This window comes from Centropristis striata, chromosome 14 (assembly GCF_030273125.1).
Source record: "Centropristis striata isolate RG_2023a ecotype Rhode Island chromosome 14, C.striata_1.0, whole genome shotgun sequence".
Lineage (NCBI taxonomy): Eukaryota > Metazoa > Chordata > Actinopteri > Perciformes > Serranidae > Centropristis > Centropristis striata.
Window position 1 is genome coordinate 14,987,166 of NC_081530.1, and position 22,669 is coordinate 15,009,834.

The window sequence follows — 22,669 nt, forward strand, 5'->3', positions numbered from 1 at the left end:
CTATAGACTATGTTATACTATAAACATACTATATACTATATAAATATACTATAAACTACAGTATAACCGGCTATTTTAATACGTCACTGATACTCAATTTACATTGCATGGGTCACAATAGGGTGCAGGGTGCCCCATCGACCATTTTCACAATGAAAATTCACTAATGCAATAAAACTCTTTTGAATGTAACCAAAGCATTTACAATTAAAATCAGTTGAAACTATTTAAACTATAAATGCAGTAAAACATGTGATTTATCTGCCATGTCGGCTTATAGTGGTCAAACTTGTTAAGTTATTTTAGTTAATAAGTTAATTAGTCCGTTGATTTAAAAATAAAGAATTTGGAGGAAAGATAAGTTATGATGAGTTGTGGGCCATTAACATTTATTCATTCTTTATATCTTATAAAAAATATTATTTTTTGTTTGTTTAAAGCTTGAGTGTCCCTGGCCTGTATTGTACTTCCACTGTAGTATAGTATAGTATAGTATACACAGTCACCCATAGAGTTGAAATAATTTTGTTTCCTATGTTAATTGTGGTTTAATTTTCATTGTGATATGTTTGAAACAGATTGGTTAATAAAGTTTTGAGAAGATATACACAAATCACATTGTCACAATCATTTTATGGAAAGAGGTAAAAAAAATATTTTATTCCATTTTAAGGGCGACCTTGTATTATGGTGGTCACTCTACCAGCCTACCTTAATCTCCCAAAGTTCCATTCAAAAGTACAGCATAGTAAAGTATATACATGACACAATAAAGTATATAGAGTATTGGATATTGTGGTAGCTTATATAATGCAACAATAAAGTTGTCAGTATTCTGATAAACTATATGCATATCATTTAGCAGCATTGTAGTTCTTCCCATATAAGTTGTATGGACAGTGAGATAAAGCAATAAACAATTCCCAACATAATCATTTGACTCTAGTCATGAACTCATTGAAACCACACTGTCAAATATCTCAAAGTAGGACCACTAAAATTAGCCACGAAAAAAACAAAAGAAAGAAAAAATGTTCATCACCGTACCTCCAAGTTTTTGACACTGCTGAATGAATTAGCAGAGAGCTTGAAAGCTTGTCTTCTGTTCGCAGGAACATTGAGCCAAGTATCAGCAGACCTCCCTCATGCAGTCCACTGCGGATGAGATGATGCACCTCTGGAGCTGTGATCCCTAAATGGTGTCTGAAATCTCTGTGAAGGTAACACAAAGCAAAGGCTGGCAGGTGTGTGCGTGTTGTGTGTCTGTGAGAGAAAAAAAGAGTGAGGAAGAGTCCTTTCCTCTGGCAGATAAGATTCAAAGACTTGCCCCATGAAATGTAACACCGGTGTGGTCACAGGTCTGTGTTTTCTACAGAGAGAACGAGCACGTAGATGGGTGGATGTTGTGCAATCAGAGTGTATGTTTGGGGAGAGAGAGCATGCTCTACTACTTTTGACTAATTAAACAAAGTGAATTAGCTATCTCCCCAGCCAGAACGAGTCATGGCTGGTTACACATCATTCATCGTGACTAATTCAGAGAGAGAGATGTCACTCAGCTGGATGGAAACGTGTGTGTGTGCATGTGTATTACTCCAACTGCACCTCTGGATATGCTGCTGTATAAGTTCACTGTTCTGTGTGTGTGTTTTTTAAAGATATTTGCTACTATTTTGTGTGTGTGCCTGTGCCTTTAAGTGTTGATATGTTCATATTTCTCTCTCACTGTCACCCTCTGCTCCACTATTTTATCACTGGCTTGATACGTCGTCAATGAGGCTGGCATGCTAAATGATAATTAAGACCATTACACGCTCACAGAGCATGCTACCAGTGCAGCACACGGCTCCCTCAATCGGAGCCTCATCTCAGGGGACACCCTACTACTCACACAGTCGTGTATCTCTCCAAATTAGGTTAGATTTTCATTCCACCTCATTCGCCATGGATGTGATGTGGTTATTATAAACTCATGATATGGTTAGTGAGCCTGCTGCCATTAGATGGGTGGAGGCATCATGTTGGCGCGTTAAAGGGGAAATGGATTGCCAACACTCAGTACTGCACATCTCTGTTTCTCTTGCTCATGCATACTCGTGCTCTGAAGTATGTTTGCAGATGCACACTTATAATCTGATACACACAATGTAATAGGAAACGCACACAGACACTTGCAAATGCAGTTAAATGTTTGTGCAGACACACACACATCTCATCTGAACACACTGTACTGAACTGAAATACAAACACTACTATTTCAGGAAAAATATTGTACTTTTTTACGACATTCATTTCAAAATTAGTATAGGTTTGGTCATCAACTCTTGTCCCCTCAGATTTATTTTGTAACCTTTTAAGAGGAGAACCACTGGACTACACCAACTGTACTGCATATTAAGTTATAATGCTAGTTTCTTTTTAGTCAGCTACAACTGTAAAATTGCTTGATGCACCAGCATTAATAATCTAATTATGTTATACATAACAATTTTCAATACCAGTCACAGAGCCTATTTTCTCTTACTTTTAATACTTTGTGTGAATTTCTAATCTTCATTTAGTTGTTTTTTTTCCATTTTTGTTGTGGTACTTTTACTTAAAGGGGGCATATTATTCTAATGTGTTCACATGTTTTAATGTTCAGAAAACATATTTTTCTGACTGGCCATTTTTTTGGGGGGATCTGTGGTCTTTGTGTCTTAGCATTGTGGTTCGATGTCCATGTATGTATTTTCAGAACTGGGTACCGTACTCAAAAATGACGCCTATTCTCACCTAGTGCATATGCCAAAAAATTTCTACTCTCTGGACAAACAGAGTCTTAATTAACTCTGTTTGCAGTTGGTGGTGTCCTGTCAATGGTTCTAAAGACACATTTACAAATTTGGGATCATTGCAGAAAATAAGCTCTGTGGCAAACACGTTTCTGACGCTTACGCGTTTTGTTCAGAAGGATACTCTTCACAAATGAACACCACTTTTATTAGGTTTGGAGCGTAAATGCAGCGGACAAAAGTAAAAAGCAAACGTTATACCATTGTGAATTTCGCCATGGTTGCATGACTTGAACATCACTACTGTTACGCTTCAGACAGTCTACAACAGGCTAACCAGCAGTTTGACAAGCTACTAAGTCCGTAGCCAAATAAATTGTTTCTTATCATAATTCATAATCCACAATAGTTTGCAAGAAGACTGAAAGACACAACATGAGGCTGTAAGGCGTACTAGAGAGAGAGTTCCTGTCGTGTCCGGCATGATGACATTTAATGTGCCTGACAACCACTGTAGTCTCATTTAGCCACTTGTTAGCAACCGCCTTTTTAAAGACACGTAAAAAGTTCTCATTGGGTTTGAGAGTTTAGACCCCATGACGCTAAAATACTCCGCTACATCCAGGTTTAAGAACTTATTCCTGTGGTGCCCTATGGGGAGTTTTTTGGGGGGCTGTAGGGGTAATTTTTAGTTTAGGTGGCCTCTGGGCAAAATTGGCTGCAAGGCTGAGCCATATTGCCATATTGAATGTATGCATGTTGCAGTTAGTGAAGGGCTGTAACTGTGCTGTAACAGCATTTTGTGCCTATATGCAATATCGTTATGACATAACATAACCTGTCAGAGTCTTGACGGTTAGTTTATGGCACAGTTTCTGAATGTGGGCTGTGTCCATTTTTCTGTGGATTGAGCATTTTGGTAATAACAGTATTTTAATAGCACCTAGATATGTTTTATAATAAAAACACATGGAAATCTAACTTTTTACAATATGCCGCACATAAAGTAATGGGTCTGAGTACTTTTCCACCACTATCCTTGTCATGCCTCTAATCTGAAACACCCTAACCCAGAAACCTCTCTACAAACATATTGCATATCTATACAGTAATCTTACCTGACATTGTGCCAGAACCAGGCTTCAAGACAGCCGTCTGTGCTCAGGTTTCTCCTGATCTGGGGTGTGTTAAAGCTCCCCGGCCTGTTAATGTACCAGCACAGGTATCAAATATTGGCTGAGAGAAACATAGCCTCGGGTTAAGGTGGTTTTGATGTATGTATACAAATCAGAAAGTCTTTGACAACAGAGGTTCACGTCTGAATGCAGGGACCTCCAGATTTCAGATGAGATTGTGAGCTCAGGGATCAGATGTGAGATGTGCCCTCCTTACCAAATAGATTGAAAAACTGATGGGTTTTGTTTTGTGGGGAGAAGGAAAATAAAGGTCTTGAGCCTCTGTTTTAGATAAGGATGAGAGGACAGAATAAAGGACAAAACATAAAAAATAGAAGCATCAGGTTAGAAGAGAGCATGTTATGCCTTGTGACATTTGTATATTAGCTTGTGTTAGAGTGTCTTGTGAAGTACAGTTTGTGGCTGTGGTACATACTGCATGTACAATATGGACTGTTAGCTTTGTCAAGCTATGTGGGTAAAATGAACCAACATTTGTATCTTTAAACAGCCATGCCCACTTCCTGTATGGCACCCGCAGGCATCGTAAAAGCCATCAAGTTAAAATGCCGGCACAGTGATGCCTGCAACGCAGCAAGGGAGTCTTAAAGCATAAATGCATGACTGTATGTTATGCAGGCACATGCCAGATCTGATTAGAGTTTAACCAAGACTGTTAATAATAAAACCAAAGAACACAGACACAGAGTTGAAATCACTGTAAAGCAGCTAATTATTAGCCCAAAACCAAATTCATATAGGTAAAAACTAACAGTCCAGTTCTTGTAATTCTGTAAAAAAGTATATACATTGTCTATGTTAAAGTTCCTATGTGCACTATTTTAAAAATATCTCTGGCGACTTCTAGTGGTAGTATGAGGAAAGACGTGACCCTGAGGATACACAGAATGAAAGGGTGAGAGAAGAACAAAGACAGTGCTAATTTTCCTACAAAATAAACAGGATGCAGTCAGAATAATTTGGTCTATTTGACTTAGAGTATGGCTGTTAAATTATAATATGTCATATCTATCATCTTTGATCTAACTTTTCTTTTGAAAGCAATTCTAATATAAGAACTTTTGATTAAACAGGCTTGTCAAAGACTTTCCAACTTTCATTTTTCTTAAAAGAGACATCCATGCTTTCATCTCGCTTCTTTTGCCAGTTAATCCAAAATGCAGAAGAAGAAGAAGAGAACACATTAGTCTCTTATAGGCTCTTAACTGCGTGCATGTGGATGAATAGTATATTTTTAGGTTGTACTGGCAGACTTAAAGGATGCAGTGGAGTGTGACTTTGTTGTCAGTTTGTAGTAGGTAAAGCTCCATTCTTGCTTGTTTTTTACCTTTTCATACTTTTGACCATTTTTCAACATTTTTTTCTAGTTAATGTTTGGTAAATGTTTTATGGATTCTACATAAATAATGACTAGCATAAATTAAGAATTTTTTTTTATTATAGGGGAATTTGTACAGTGTCATTAAACTTTAAAAAGTTGAGTAAACTTAAAGTGAACAGTTCCTAAGGCATAAAAATATCATATTTGATTTTATTTGTACTGTTAAAACAAAATACCTTGTAAAAAGCACTTAATCAGGAATATTACTTTAACTTAAAATTAGGTTAGTGTCACTTAAAATAACTAAGTTACAGTTGCTTAATTTAGAATGCTCGTTTAAGTTACAAAATCAAGTTAGAGAAACTTTTTGAGTTATATTAACTTATCAGGCAGTGAGTTTTTATCAATTTTTTAATTTCAGAAAATATGTTTTATTTTTTTATTTTAATCATACTGCTTTGGTTTCTTGTTGTTCACTTCATTTTGGTCTGAACTGTGTTGAAAAGCACAACTTTGTTTTTAAAAGCCCTATAAAAATACATATGTTGATGCAGGTTTAATAAAGCTTCTCGTGGAGTAACACTGTGAGCAACAATGACTCACTCTGACTCAACTGCCACTTCACTACAAACTTAACTTTAACACACGCACACACACACACACACACACACGCACGCACACGCACGCACACACACACACACACACACAAAAATGTGCGTTTGGAGCAGTGATCAGGCTTAAATGATGCATTAAGCACTTAATTACTCAGGTGGAGCATCACCGTGCGTTGGCTGTCTGTTTTAATTTTATTAGCTGCCACATTTACGGAAGTGTATCTCTGTGTTTCACACTGCTTCACCTCAGGGACATGACTCACATGTTTCTGTGCATCATGTATGTGTTTTGTATGAGTGCATGTGGGCTCATACAGTTTGTGTGCTTGTTGAAGCCACTGAGGCAGCCTCAGAGCATCCGATGACCTCACTTTGTCTAAATGACATAACAGCTGTAACAGCTGCTTCACTGTTGTGGGGGATCTGAGTAGGAGGCACAGTGCTTGACTTTTGGTGTTTAGTCCTGTGCTGTGGCACTGATGGAAATGGGATTGACCTAGATTGGAGTTTGGTTATGTTTTGCCTGCATATTTGTACTTGTGTGTGTGTGTGTGTGTGTGTGGATGTACTCCAGGTTTGATGTTGTTTGCTAGAGGTGTCTTGCTTGCAACATGATGCGTGTAATTGAAGAACTTTGGGTGCAATCCCATTTGTGGATTTACAGACTACAGTTTGCAAACTGTGATTTTTATGAGTACTTGAGGCAGTATTCATTTTAAAAATGATTTCCATCATTACATCAGAATTGCCCCGTCCACCATTTCAGTGAGGCTTAGTCATGAACCAATTGATGTATCTCCTCATGAGTAAACATATCATTATCTCTGGACCTTATGAACAAAATGAGCTATAAAGCTTGGTGGTAACCTTCTCTTGTTATGAAGATCCAACCAACCAAGTAGTGCCCCGTCCACATCACTCAACCATGACATAGACAGCTCTCAAGCCCTGCCATGACTCTCCATACTATAATAACTGATACTTATACAAATTGTGACTATAAAACTGTTTATTTATTTATATATCCCTCCCTTATTAATACCACCTAGTTGTTTTATGTATTATTATTATTAAACATAAAACACACACAGATATGCACACACAGAAACACGTGCCATATTTAAAAGACTTCCCCTTAAACACTATTTAATTACACCAATTGTAGTCGCAGTAAATGCAAGATAGAATTATTATGACTATTATTTTAATCCTTTATTGTTTTTCTTTACACACATGTTCCATATACATACATATGTTTATATGTCATGTCAAGCTATGTATGCTCTTGTTCTTAGGTATTTTCCAGGAAGTTTCTGAAGTTTCAGCATACAGATTTATATTTTAGAAAATACCATGCTTTGCTTTAAAAGTGACTGTCATCAGCTCAACTTGTAGGATTTACTTCTCTTTATACATTTGACTAATTTACCACTCGTTACACCAAATTTTAAAGCATTTCTTGTGAATCATAGGATCATTTCTGAAAGTTACATCTGCTTCTCTAACAGTCATTTTATGTGTTGGTGTTTGACACTTGACTGTCCACATGAGGACGCTATGGTGCAACGAATGAGTCTGCTGAACATTTCTGTGTTGCCATGACTCCAGCCCATCAAGGCACGCCTTCCGTGCATGTAATGCTTTAATCTTACGAGCAGGTGGCGCCAATAACTCGCGATATCTCCTCGTTGGCGTGGCCAGCTGTGAGCCTGCTGACAGGTCACTGTGTGCGCTTGGAGAGAGCAGCGTGGACAGGTTTACAGTCAGACAGAAAACACAACAATAACAGTCACTGCGCTGTGTTTCAAGTGCAGGTCCTGACCATAAATGTTTTTGATTTAAGGTGTTGGGAGTAAAAAATGCTGTTTACTATCATTCTGGTTTTGTGGCATTTTCTTTTGCATAATGTGTGGATAAAAAACAACAACTTTTGTTTTCTATTTTCACGTTTTGTATTTGCTAATTAACCAATTTTATGAATTAATTGCACTATATTATGAGGGTCAGAGGTAACGGTGATATATAAAAACAATATTTCATGTGCATTGCCTTTAATGGGATGTCCATCGATTGAGAAATTCTTCCATTGTTCTATTGTGTAATTGGACAAACATAACTCCATGACCATTTATGAAAGAAAGCTGACTTTTCAAAAAGGCTAGAGAAAGAAAATATCTAAAACAAACTGTAAATAAAAGTTGTGTTTGTGACTGATGATGTCACCGTGTCTCCACGCTGAGAAACTCCCCCATATGATCCCAGTTGTTGTTGTTTGGAGTGATCGATGTCTCGCAGCATTGCGCGCTGTGGAGAGATGATCATTGAATCCAACGGCATAATAATGGTATCGCTGACAGGCAGGCTCACTCTCTCACGGCCGTTACCTGAACTGCACCTGTGGGGCTTCAGCCTCTCTTGTCATTTACACACGCAACTGAATCGCCAGACTCGCGGGTGCGGGTGCGCGCGCATCTCGTGCACTCTCTCCACCAACTAGGGGGGATCGCATTGTGCTGAGTTGACCGGATAGCGCCTTGTTCATATGGGTTCCGCGGCTTAAATGGGAGCGCCTCACACATTTGGACGACTTGCGCCTTCTCTTCACTAACTTTGATGGGGACTTCGATATTAAGCAGGGAAAATGCCTGTGATGAAGGGATTATTAGCGCCGCAGAACACGTTTCTGGACACTATAGCTACACGGTTTGATGGCACTCGTAAGTTTGCTTTTAATTATTTTTTTAAACACACCTTTATAGGAGCTGTTGTAGCTTTTGGGTGCAAGTTTCACCTGCTTGCAACCTCAGGGCGTTGACAAAACATCACATTTGCTAGTAGATTAAAAGCCTGCAGAAAATCTAAAAAAGATCATATGATTATACTTAATGCAAATAGCTTTTTCAATTAAATGTTAACATCAGGATATCAGTTATCTCAGGCTTGCTGTTTTTGCTGAGATAGACTTAAACATCAATCAAAAATGTTTCAGAAAAGAAAAGCCTGGAGACGCTCCCACAACAGCAATTACCAGGCTGAGGCTGTCGCTGTCCGCAGTGCTGAAAGATCAGCACCACAGACAGCGACAAAGGGTTAACTGGGCGCTCACGCAGCCTCCGAGCTCCACACAACACACTGGGACAACTTGTCCACAAGTTGCAGCCTGTGTGTCATATATTTGATGCACATATTTTTGCAAACGCCTTAATTAATTCAACTTTTCTAAATTGTCCCCACGTTTTATCCCCTCTGTGAAGTTAACCTTTATTATCCGTGCTCTTTGGCCCGACATGTCCTGCAGCGAGTGCGAGCTTCCTCCCGCCGGTCTGAGACCAGCAGTCGCATTTATCAAAATTAATTGGTCGGCGTCTTTCCCCAGGCTGAGGCACACACACTGAGGCATTTCTAAACGACAACTTTAGCTTCAACTCCTATTTTAACAGTCTTCTTTTTTCTCTCCCCCCCATAATGATCATTTTTCTTGGAGGATTCTTGGAGATAAGCAGTGTTTTGCAGCTGACGTTTGCTACACGTTTTCTTAAAGAGAGCAGGCCTGTCTGTGGCTGCTCAGTTTCAACTCATGTTCAGGCTTTTAACGGTTGCATCTTCGTTCCTCTTGCTTGCTTGGGGCTATGCACACCCATAGGCATGTCCTTTGTCAAGAGTTTACTTGGTTTGTCTTTGCTCTTCTTTCTACTTAAGATAGTTAGTTAATGTATTAAGGCTTGCTGTATCTTTGTCAATACATCTTTTATTAGGTTGGTCTGGAAAGGAAATAGAATATCTTTGTCAATACGTCCTTTATTAGGTTGGTCTGGAAAGGAAATAGAACAGACCAGTTCAATGTTTCCAAATGTTTAGTTTTGTTCAACCAACAGTCCAAAACCTATAAAGATACTGAATTATAGTCTAAGACAATGATAAGCTACGCAAATTGACATTCTCCACATTTTGTGGAGCAGAAACCTGTGCATTTTTGGCATTGATTATCAAAATAGCTGCAGATTCATTTTTGTTGATAAGCTAAGCAACTAACAGTTGCAGCTTCATGTATAAACTGTTGAGGATCTATTCGTCTCTTAAAACTCTTTAAACACACTTTTGTCAGTGTTATATTAAAACTTTCCACTTATTCTTAAAATCCTTATCGTAGACATTAGTTATAGACATCCAGCCCAAACTCACCACCTGACCCCACTCATACTCTACTCTTTAGGACATTTTGTCTGGTGTGTTCATAGCACTCAGAGAAGCACCACATTAACCACAGACATCCATCCTTATTTCAGTCCCCATATCTGCAGGTTGAGCACCACTGTATGAGTAAGAGCAGGCTATATGTCGAGTGGCAACAAACATTCAGCTGCCTGGGCAGGAGCTCTTTTCTAACACAAGGGAATTGGAGTGGTACTGTACAGCACAAATGGATTGTCCTTGAGCTGCGAAGTAGAGGAAATTAACGTTGGATTTAAACTGCAAGATGGGGCAGACTGGAGGCAGCGGAGCTTGACTGGACAAATTGGGTCTGATGGCCTGGCCCGGAGCAAATATAAGGGAAGTGCTGGGTTCACTGCTATGTGATCCCCTTTGACGTCATTTAAAGTTCAGGCGGGCAGGTCGCACCTCAAAGCAGTATATGATAAATGGGTAAAAGTGAAAGTAGGCAAGTCTTTAACTTGAATTGTACTCGTAGTTTATTTTTACGTTTACAGTTGACCTTTTAAAATGGATTAAATGTATTCAGTGCTTACAAAGCAAGATATTTTTATCCTTGTTCACACTTATTTTATTCGAGGTGACTCAGGTTTAACCTAGTGGTTCCAGGGACAGGTAATAACTGAAAACTTTCAGAAAAAAATTAAACTAAAGCTGTGAGAAGACAACAAATAAAAGCTTGCTCATTTAAAAAGGTCAGGTCAGAGCAATTCACAACTTTTCAAAAGACCAACAGTGTTCAGGTGTTTCACTGTGTGTTTTGTCGACTTACAGGTTGAATGACACAAACACCTCTGATCACTGTGTAAGAATCGATGTGTCCCTGTTTGCCTGCAGTGTAACTGAAATAACTGGATCTGTCTGTGGCTCTGCTCTGTGTGAGAGTGCTGTGACACCTTCTGTCCTCACTATAACAGTATGGCATCCAGGTGACTAATCTTACCAGCTGTCCATCACTAGAGCAGTGTTACAGTCACACACTGTAGACATTAGTATAGTCATTTGAAGCATATGTACATTTAACTGCAACTAATGATTATTTTCATTATTGATTATTTTGTAGATGAACAGTTTGGTCCATTAATTGTTAAAAAATAAAAATAAAAATAACATTATAGAAAATAAAAACATATTAACAAATTAACAAAAGTAAAAAATCCCAATTCAATTCCATAGTCTTATATTTTTGTCGTGTATTATATTATACATTTTTTTTAATCAATAATGAATACATAAAAGAGCATCTTAATGTTCATACTTTGTATTAGTTGTATAGTACGGCATCATATAATTTAAGCATATCATGTCATTCATTTAAAATTAACCATAAGTGCCAAATAAATGCAGTGGAGCAAAGAGTACAGTATTTCCCTCTGAAATATAGTGGAATAAAAGTATAAAGTAGCTTAGAATGTTTGTTTTTTTACAACATACACTTAAAATGCATCCATATGTTCCTCTGGATAGCAAACTGAACTTCTGAACTGACTGCAGTTTCATCACCAGTTCAGAAACTTCCTAACTTGACTTTCTGTCAGCCAATGGTGGCCTTCATAGGGGCTATATGAACTGTTGGCTGTCTTTGTGCCAAATTAAGCAGACGGATTGGTGGTTAAGTTGTACCAGAGGGCTGTGTAAAGCCTCCCAGTGTGTGCTGCACGCTCCCCATCCTGCACCACTCTTCCAGATTGCTATTTTCTAGCTCTCAGCACACACTAGTTCCACCTCCACTAGGCAGGTAATTACTGTCACGATCACTGATGCCAAGACTTGGAACAGCTGCGTGTTGAGTCGGTATGTTTAAGTGTGTATGTGAATGAAAGAGAGGGGAAAAGGGAGGGGAGGTGGGGATCTATATGTATATAAAGAAAGAAGAAGACACAGGAGGAAGAGAAAAGTGTGCAGGACTTCAGCACTTTGCTAGCTTGTGTCACAGAACTTTATGTGTGTGTGAGAGTGTGTAGCTCTTTGTGTGTGTGTGTGTGTTCGGCTGCTTCTAACTTTGAGCATAAGGGTAGTAAAGCACAAGTTCCCTCTCCACTGACTAACTTTCTTTAAATGCAGCACATCTAATTAAGCTGTAAAAAAAGTGCTGTGAGATCCCACATCATTACTACCGCTCGGTGCCAGGTGAGTGTTTAAGAACTCATCTGAGTATCGCACACAACAGAAGAAGCTGTCACTATCAGATCCTGCTGTCTAGGAGAGGACAGGGGATATTTTGTTGCTGTCCCTGTGGCTCAGTCTCACCAGCAACCTTATGACCTGCAGGAAGACCCAGGGAGCTAATTAGTGACTATGAAAGACCACAGACCACATGCTGACGCACATATGCTTCCACAAGGTTTGTTAAATTAGAGATTACCTGGGTTGTTTGCTGGGATTACATATGTCATACACTGTCAAAAAACATCAGCAACTCTTTAATTTCCCTTAATAGACACTTAGTATGTTGTTATTTTACAATCAGCTTATGCCAACTTGTGAGACGGCGGGTCTAATGTTGTCCACGGCTAGAAAATGACTGTGAAAGAAGTAATGAGTGCAGTTATGAGACTGTGAGGGAGTAATCAATCATCATTGACTGTAGTGCTGCAGGGTGCAGAGGGGCCCTCACTTACTGCCAGTGGATTGGCACTGCTGTTCCCATTTTCTCCAAAGCCCACTTAATATTGATACTGTTTTATTTCAGGGTAAAAATAAACAGAAAGGATGGAGCTGTGCCGTATCCTAGTGAACAGTGTGGAATACAGAGGTGCTTAATTAGCCATAACTTTTAGATTTAGTGAAATTGGTTATTAATAGAAATATTCATGATGAACAAGGAAATTAGCTATAGAGACCAAAATTGTTTTTTTTGTTCCAGGCTGTAAACATGTTTATTTCTGCTGTAAAGTTGGGCATTTGAACATGTGGGTCTATGGGGATTGACTCTCTTCTGGAGCCAGACTCAAGTGGCAAATCAAGGAATTGTAGTTTTTGGCACTTTTGCGTGACATTTCTGCTAACTAACTCACCACCAGCTACCCAGCAGGTGGAAGGCTGGCTTGCAAATGAACCGGACAAAGACACAATGTATTTTTTTTAGAAAGACATATTTGTACAATGAATGATTATTTATTTTATAAATTCTAATTATTCTATGGCTACACGGCGGTGTAGTGGTTAGCACTCTTGCCCCACAGCAAGAGGGTTGCCTCTCTGGACTTCTGTGTGGAGTTTGCATGTTCTCTCCTTGTCAGCGTGGGTTCGCCCCAGGTACTCCAGCTTCCTCCCACAGTCAAAAAACATGCACTTAGGTTAAATTGGTGACTCTAAATGCCCGTAGGTGTGAATGAGAGTGTGATTGTCTGTCTCTATGTGTCAGCCCTGTGATAGTCTGGTGCACCCCACCTCTCGCCCAATGTCAGCTGGGATCGGCTCCAGCTCCCTGTGATGGATAAGCGGTTAAGGATAATGAATTAATTAATAATTACTGTTATTTCTCATTATTATTTAAAACTTGATTTATTGTTTGTTTTTTTTCAAACACCAGGGGGCAATGCAAAAGGCTGTATACACAAAATTGACATTGGCTGTGGTTTGGGGGACCTGACAAATATCTTGACAAATGTTTTTGTTTTAGATTCCACAAAGTCACCTTTTAAGATGGTGGAGAAAAATATCTGGGGCTTCAGTTAAATGCTTCACCATACAGACATAGCTGCTAATCTGTCGCTTGTTTCTGGACATGGAACTGGAATATAGTGGCTTTACTGGAGTTTTTCTTTACCAGCCATGACAGCGATGCTGGTTTAGTTTTTACCTAAAGTTAAGATCAAAATGAAGGCTAAGTTCTAAGGTAGATGTGCTCATTGGCCATTGTCCCTTTATGCTGCTGGCCCAGTTTGGCGTGGTGGATGGTGTGATCCCATTGTAAAATGGTCTGTTGTTGTTTTTTTGTTGTTGAAAATAACAGCCTGCTGCTCCAGTGTATACACTTAAAGAACACTATGCCTCAAGACAACATGTTTAAACTTGTATTAATCAGAAAACGGCTTTTTCTGACAGCATCATTAATTACATGTCCTATTAAAAGTAACAAGATCCTCAACATCTACTTAATCACTCAAAGTAAACCAACATAGCTGAAGGCATTGTCTTAGTGTAGAAAATGTGAGTGATTGTGTGATTTGTGTTTTGCATGAATAGCAATCCATCAGTATCCACTGACTTTAACAGGGCTTTCAAAAAGTATTCTGTGAAGAGAATACAGCCACCATCCTCAGTGCAGTCTCAGCAGGCAGTGGCTGTCCTCGCTATAAGGTCACTAGACGTGGTTATTAGTGTGCACTTAAAGGGCCCGAGTACCTTGTCTGTTCCACCAAACTTCTAGGACTTCAGTACAAGTTCCCGTTTCCGTTACCTTGGACGCTCTGCCTTGTTAAACCGCCTAATTGGCGAGATTCCTCTCCTAATCAGCGTCTCTAATGGACTGTCCAAAACGATCGACAAACGGGTTTCATCAGCACAAGTCGTGGCCAAGTCGGCCATTTTTAGAATCAATTAATTTTTCAAATGACAGGAATGGGTTTGGTGAGACAGAGAGAGGTGCTGTGACAGAAATTTAGAGGAGGGTGTCAGACAATGGAGGGCGAGAAATATACTGAGAAAGAGAGGTAGGAGCAGAGAGGCGGGCTTGTGAATTACAGGAATGTAATGACTGGTGTAATGTTTCAAGGGGAAGAGCCTGGAGGACTATATGATAAAAAAGAGAAGTGATTAAAGCGTTGTGGATTTGTCTAATGATTTTCTCTCTACAGTTATATGGTGTGAGAGGATTACCAGTGCTGTGTGTGCATGCATGTCCTGTATGTGTGTGTCTATGCTCTGACTTCAACACAAAATGTAAATAATAGATACCTACAGGGACTTTGTTTTGTGTGAAATTAATCTTGTAATGCCATGTGCTGACTAGATTCAGTGCACAAGACAAACTGTAGAGTTGTAACCTTGGTTGCTATGGTGTGTCAGTGGTTCCTATGGCAACTCTGGAGTGACTTTTTTGTGGTTTATATGACTGCTTTGTTGCGGTTTCTGAGAGGCTGGAATGCATTCTGGCAAAGAGGTGAGGAGGTCTTTCCATCCATCTCTCCACTTACCCGCCAATTTTCACCTCCCTCTATCTCCATCTTTCATCATTCCCCCACTCATGATTCCATCTCACTTACTTTCAACTTTACACATCACCCTCTCCCCCGTCCGTCCCTCATCTGCCTGCCTCGGTATATTTCTCAGACTCCCCTTCTCTTCCCCTTACCTGCCCCCACAACTCCCCTCCTTTCACTTTCTCTCCAGCATTGCCACCCATACCCCCCCGCTGTGTCTCTCTGTAGGCTTTTGCTTCCCTCTCTCTCTTCTCTCTTTCTATGTCTCTATTGCTCCCTTAGCTTGCTCACCCATCATGTGAGTTGTTGTGCTGCAAATAGCTCAGGGGTTACTCTCGGCGGTGTCCCGGGGCCGTCTAGGAGTTGGTGAATGTGCAAACGGAGCATTTGTGAGTGTGTTTAAAACCACAAATCTGGGACAAAGCAGTGTGTGGACAAGGTAGCACACACTCACCCACTCCCCCCACTATTCCATCTGTTTGTGAAACTAGTGGAGGAATGTACCTGATGGTGCAGTGTGCCTCAGATTTTTCCTCTGACCTACCTAGTTGTTGGTGAACTGACCTGCTGATAAAGTAAACTCCAACAAGTCCTCCAACCTAAACCACATAACAGGCTTTTTGTCTTTATTTTCCGTGTGTTTTTTGATGTGGCACCTATTGAGAAATGCATTGAGGAAAATTAAAATTATCTGACTCCAACAGTAAATCCTCTCACCAATTTCTCTGCGCAGATCGTTTGATGGGGAATGATGAGCAGGAGACATCCAAGTTCTCAGTTTAACATCATTTTATTACAATACGTCAAGAAATGTACAGTTACAGAGTCTCTGGGTTCAATCTACACATCCCTGACATCACATTAGGCTGGTCAGTTTATGGAGGTACAATGTTTACTGAGGATGTCGGTAGAACTCTCCAGAAGGTGGGTCCCTCTCGAACTGTTGATTCGTCAGTTTTAATCAATATCAGGACACGCCATGTTACCAAGCAGAGAAGACCGTTATCTTTCTTCTCAGCACATCATGTCCGTGACCTGACCTGTTCCCAAAACATTCAACACAACCTCCTGCCTTGTTTGACTTGCAGAGATATTGGTGGGAACACAGATTTTGCAATGTTCACATAAAATATATGTTTTTGTGATGCTAGAATCTTACTAAGTTCAAGAAATTGGAATAAATGTATTTAGTTTTGATGTATCTAGCGTAATAATAGTTTAAAAACAATATTAGCACATGATCATTGTATCAAAAGCATCTTACATGATTAATCTATAAATGCATAGAGAGAGGGCACACACACAGTTAGTGAATTACGCACGCATAGATAGTGACCTAGTCAATGAGATAGTGATCCCCATGCACAGAGACAGAAAACAGAGACAGAATAACAGATTATTTCTAACACCCCCCCAGTTGCTGGGATGACAGATTCTGCAGCTCTGTGAGGCAGATTTGCTTTGAATAAAATGCAAATGTCAGTATGCCAACATACTGTACTCACACTGAAGCAACAGGCTGCCTCAACATATCTGTGTGTGTGCCATTTAGCATTAAACACAAAGTATAGCTGAGGCTGATGAGATGGCATTGTTATGTAGGTATTCGGTCAGAAACTAAAATATTGGAGAAACTGAAATTTTCCAATCAATTGGAGAACATGCAAACTCCACACAGAAGAGCTAGGACCCTCTTGCTGTGAGGTGAGAGTGCTAACCACTACACCACTTTGTAGCCCAACCATGATCTTTCGTACACAAATTTAAGACAATCCATTTTCCTGGATCCAGACCTTTGAATCCAGTCCTTCCCCGAAGCTGACTGCTTTGTCTAGCATCATAACACGGAATTAATTTCTTGGTTGAAAATCGGTTGATGGGGTGCGATGGGGGCGCACCAGTGGCACACCTGGTAGAGTGCATTTCATAGAGGTCTTGTCCTCATACATGGGTGGATGGGTGGCCTGGGTTCGAATCCGACTCTTTCCCGCATGTCTTCCACTCTGTCCCACTCATTCTCAATAAAAAAAATATCTTAAAAAAAGAATTGAGTGCCGTGGCGGGACATACTAACAGCCAATTAGCACCATGGACGGCACTAACACTGTGTCAAGTGTTGTCAAATTGAATCCAATTTTATATAGTGACCACACCATGTACTTACAACTCCCAGGTCCGTAATGTAAAAGTCTTTTTGACTTGTTGTGACAGATACTGTGTGTATGTTAGCAGATCATTTTTGAGGTGCATCAACTCCCCAGTACCAACATTTAAATAGCCTTATTTAAACCATAATGCCTTCCTCTCCCAATAGGGATGACCCTGACTATGCATAAATGTCTATCTAATTTGAAATTAAATTCTGGCGAATACGTTGGTCTCTAGTGATTGGCTAGGAAAATGTAATCCTCCTCCCCCATGGAAATCGGTTAAGTAGAGTCAATATCACACTGAAGATGGAAATGGAGTGCAACTTGACTATTCTGTATGATATCAGGAAACCAATCTCTAACAGATATGGATATATTTATCTTATAAGTGAGAGGTTTGACCTGGTGGTGGCACTAGATGAATCGGGCTTGTAACTGGAGCGTCGCCGGTTCGAATCCCAGTACTGACAGGTCAAGGACTCAAGTGCCCTTGAGCAAGGCACCTAACCCCCCTGCACAGCTCCCCGGATGCAGTAATGTGCTGCCCACTGCTCCTTGCATGGTGTGTTCACTTGTGTGTAAAAAAGGATGGGTTAAATGCAGAGGTTGAATTTCCCAATTGTGGGATTAATAAAACGCAATTCATCTTAATCTTAATCTTAATCTTAAAATACATCTCATAGGTCGCTTGTGCAGGGGAAAAAAGCATTAGGACCCATATTTACATTTATTGTAAGGCAACAACTTCTAGTGGCTCTAATAATTATGACTAGATCAGAGGAAGAAGTCATGTTCCATACTATAAAGGGTGACAAAGTCTGCAGAGGGTAGGGTTTGGGGGGATGGATGGCAAACTGTAATGTTATTACAATGCCAATGCTGCGTTTGCTTCATTCATTATTTGATCACAATGGCTCACAAGTCAGAAAAACATGAACATTTGTCACTTTATGTAAGTGCCTGGCCAAACGCCTAATGCTGTTCAAACACAACATGTAAAAGGAATGCATTTTAGCAGGAGGAAACAGCTGTCTTTTGTTGGGGTTTAAATGGTATAATTACGCTTGAAATTATCTTTTATTAATAGCTTGCACATTTTTTTACCAACCACTCATTCACCAACAATTACAAAGCACTTCAATTGATTTTTATTGCATAAGAAGTCTCAGATAACTATCTTTCTCTTCCTCTTTCTTGCTCTCTTTCTTCTCTCCCTGCCCTCTTTCCTTCTCTGCCCTCCCTCTCTTTTTCTTTTTCCTCCGTATTTCCCTCTCCATTCCTCCTCTCGTGTCCCTGTGGGGTTTCTCCAGCAGCTGTCATGCAATAGTGTGAGCATGAGGGGAGATGATCTATGGGCTCCTACACCAGAGCAATTAGCCAAAAAAAAAAATCAGGATGGAGAGAGATATAGTTGAGAAATGAAGAGGTTGAGACAGAGGAGAGAGAAGCCAGAGTAAAAAAAAGAAAAGAGACAAAGGGGAGATGGTTAAGTGGTAGATGGTGAGATATCTGAAAAGGACTCAGAAGGAGAGATGATTCAGACTTTTTCTTGAGCAGAGCTTTGAGTGCAGAAGAAAGATAGCCAAAGTAGATGGATGATGCTCTTGTAGAGGTGGTGGGGAAAGAGGTGCATATGTGCAAAGAGTGAAGGAAATAAATGGATCGGGGAGAAGAGGGATAGTCTGGTGGAATTCCAAGGGTAGAGAGGAGATGAAGAGTAATTAGGTGGAGAGATCCAAAACAGTAGGAGGGACATATAGAACAGCTGGGAGGGAAGGAAGGAGCGAAGGTTGATTGGGGAGGAGGGGAAGGAAGGATAGAGTAAAGGACAGTGTGAGTGATTGAGAGAAAAGGGGAATTGGGCAGGGAAAGAAAGAAGGGAGCAAAGGTAGGAATAATAGAGGCTGGGGGGACGAGGGGGAGCGAGAGGCTGGTGCATTAGCAAAGGAGGCAGGGAAGGCGGAAGGAGCCATGGAAAATAGGACAGCAGGAGGGTGGAGGAGAAATAAAAGGTAGAGCAAAGTAAGGACTACAGACTTTGGTGGAAAAAAGAAAAAATGTAGTATAAAGGTTGAGAACCAATCAAAACATGTGACAACCTACAATAGAAGCTGAGACTGAGCTTATTAAATCATAAATAAATGATAATGCAAAGAATTAATTAAGCTCCTGGAAACTTGTAAATGTAATAATTTATTTACAATATTGAACATGTATGACAAAATAAAAAGCAGCTGAAGTGAAAGTAAAAAGAAAATCTGTATGTGTTATTTTTTTAAGGATATAGAAAAAACTAATGGTCATACTGATCATCCTTAAAATTCTTGATTGTTTTGAACATAACAACCCAACAGGCTCTAAACAGGCAAAGTATCAACTATCAGTGGTGGGAAAAGTATTCAGATCCCTTACTTAAGTAAAAATACTAATGCCACACTGTGAAATGACTCCAGTAAAAGTCTTGCATTCAAAACTTACTTCAGTAAAAGTACAAAAGTATCAGCATCAAAGTGTACTTAAACTATCAAAAGTAAAAGCGCTTGTTATGCAGAATGGACCCACTCAGATTGTTTTATGTATTCTAAATATTTTATTACATTATTTGTATTGATGCATTTCTGTAAGCAGTGTTTTAATTTTGAAAACACAGGGCTCATTTAGCTACTAAATGTACTGTTATAAGATTTAATAAAAAAAAAAAAAGTAATTTTAAATTGATCATGTTTTATGTTAAATCTCGACCTGAAAAGTAACTAAAGCTGGCAGCTAAATGTAGTGGAGTAAAAAGTACAACATTGCCTTAAAATTTAGTGGAGTAGAAGTCAAAAGTTACATAAAATGGAAATACTCAAGTAAAGTACAAGTACCTCAAACTTGCACTTAAGTACAGTACTTGAATAAATGTACTTGTTACTTTCCACCACTCTACGATATACATTATAGTCCATGTTTTAGCTTTCCAGGTGGAAGCCAGGAAACTTGAGGCACCAACCACTGGACATATGCCTACTGTTTGTGTTGTTTATGGCTGTTACAATCAATCAAATCATGAAAAACAAGGGTTACTTTTACCTCTGGAGGAGCGGAGTTCACTAACGTCAAGTTGAAGCATTGCGTTAAACTGTTTTGAGTTGGTATTGCCATGCAATTACAATGTACTTTATCAGACTTTTCCATTTTTTACACAGGTTTTCACCAGTGTTTCACAAGACCTCTGGTATGGGTTTAGGTAGAACATAGTTAACATTAGTTGGTCTAGTGCCAGTGCTTCATCCGTGTATATATTGGAGTTGAAATATCAATATGGAAAGACAGTAAATCTCATGCACATGAACTCACCTCATCGAAAACAAGACGACGGTCATTTATTATTATTAAAATTAACAATTATAATAATTATAATCATAGCTTAAATTTATATAGTGCCTTTCAAGAAACCCAAGATGAAAGCAACAAATGGTCACTGATGACAGCTTGAGGGTTAGGTGAGTCCAAAAGCCTTTGTGAAGAGATGATGCTTGAAAAGTTTTTTGAAAATGTCGAAGGAGGTAGCATTTTGGGTTTCAGCCAGGAGAGAGTTCCAGAGGGTGGGGGCTGTGGAGCTGAAGGCACGAACCCGAATGGTTTTAGATTGGTGCGGGGGTGATGAGCAGGCCTGTTTCAGAGGACCTCAGGTTACAGGATGTTGTGTAGGGGTGGAGGAGGTCAGTGAGATATGGAGGGGCGAAGGCATGGAGGGATTTGTAGGTCAGGGGGAGGAGTTTGTATTGGATGCTTGATTTAACTGGGAGCCAGTGAAGGTTGATCAGGGTAGGGGTGATGTGCTTGGTTCTGAGGTTGCTGACCCAGCCCCACCTAAAATAGTTGCATAGTCATCTAGACTCCTGCAGGCTTTCATCTGACTCGATGTACAGTAAGAATTATGCCCACACCAGTCATAATCTGTCAAGGTGTGGGAGAACCTGCGTTTCATCACTTTGTATGCCTCAAATCCCCTATGAGTTTCAGTTTCCTGATGATACCTGCTGCGTGCATCCATCTTGTTATGTAATCACTTTACTCTATGTCCAATTTGCACAGCATATGGACTCCCAGTATAACTTCCTGCCCTTCATCTGAATTTTGAGTGTCATAATCGTCACATGGTTGCAAACAAGCTGTTGTAACTGCAAAAAACATATTTTCCTGTACAGAAGACTGAGAAAGAACAACTTAGTTTTAACACATCTCACATCTAGTCTCTCACACTTATGCATGCTGCTCCGTCAAGCAACATATAGCACATCTGTCAGTTCCATCCAACCAAAGTAATCCACTGTCAAACACAGTATAGTGTGTTTTTCTCTGTAAACATGTGTCTCCTGTCAACACCATAACACCATCCTGTCTTGCTCTGGGGAGCTGCCACCAGACAGGTTGCAGGCCTTTGCTCCGGGTCCCTGAGAGGCCAGCAGTCCTGTCTGTTTCCTTCTTGCTTACCCCGAGCCTGAGGGGCCTCGAGCCTGACAGCCGGTCCCAACGCTGAGACCTGCTCTGACCATCTGTCTGGGCCACGCAGTCAGAGTATTACTGCTGACATCACACTCTTGTTGTGTTTTTCCTTTCATGAATGGCATCACTGTCACAGCATTTCATCTGTGTTGACTGTGATTCCAACTTTAGCCTAGTTTCTTACAACTGGGCTCTTCTTAGGTTCATAGTTCTGTCATCGTCCTTGCTGCTAATGATTGTAAAATTGCACTAACCAAGTAACCTGCTGAGATGTGCAGAAGGAGACAAGAAACATGAGTGATGAGGCATTCAGGCCTCCAGGGTAGCCAAATTATTTAGAAGAGAAAATGGAGGGGGACTGTAAAATAATTACCCAACTGTCCATTGGAAATATCCATCACAGTTGCACACAGTTTCCTTGTGCAGGGATTATTACAAGCATTAAATCATAATACAGTGGTATAAATTGGTCTTACCCTTTAATGAATGATACTTTCTTTATAATAGTCTCAAAATAATCTCAAGAAAAGACATTTATCCTACTAACAAATATCTTTGTGTAGCCAAAGACGATTCGTTTTTTTTCTGTCCCACAGATCACTATTGTTTTCCAAAAATTAAAAACACGTAAACCACACCTTTGCACTGAGGGACATGTTCTTTCATGATGATGAACATGGGCACTGTAGCTTATTTTCAGTCAAACTCACATTCGCTGTCATTCTCACTAGAGCAGGGATTCTTAAAGTTCGGTCAGTGGCACT

General features: G+C 39.8%; 1 protein-coding gene across 1 annotated transcript in view; it reads left to right on the top strand.

Moving 5' to 3' along the window:
- Positions 1-8,484: 8,484 nt before the first annotated feature.
- The window catches only part of kcnh8 (potassium voltage-gated channel, subfamily H (eag-related), member 8), a 57,426-nt gene continuing 43,241 nt past the window's right edge, over positions 8,485-22,669 (top strand). Inside the window, exon 1 of the mRNA XM_059350711.1 lies at positions 8,485-8,622. Within this exon, the coding sequence (XP_059206694.1) occupies positions 8,547-8,622 (76 nt within the window). The 5' untranslated portion in view covers positions 8,485-8,546. The remainder of the gene's footprint in view (positions 8,623-22,669) is intronic.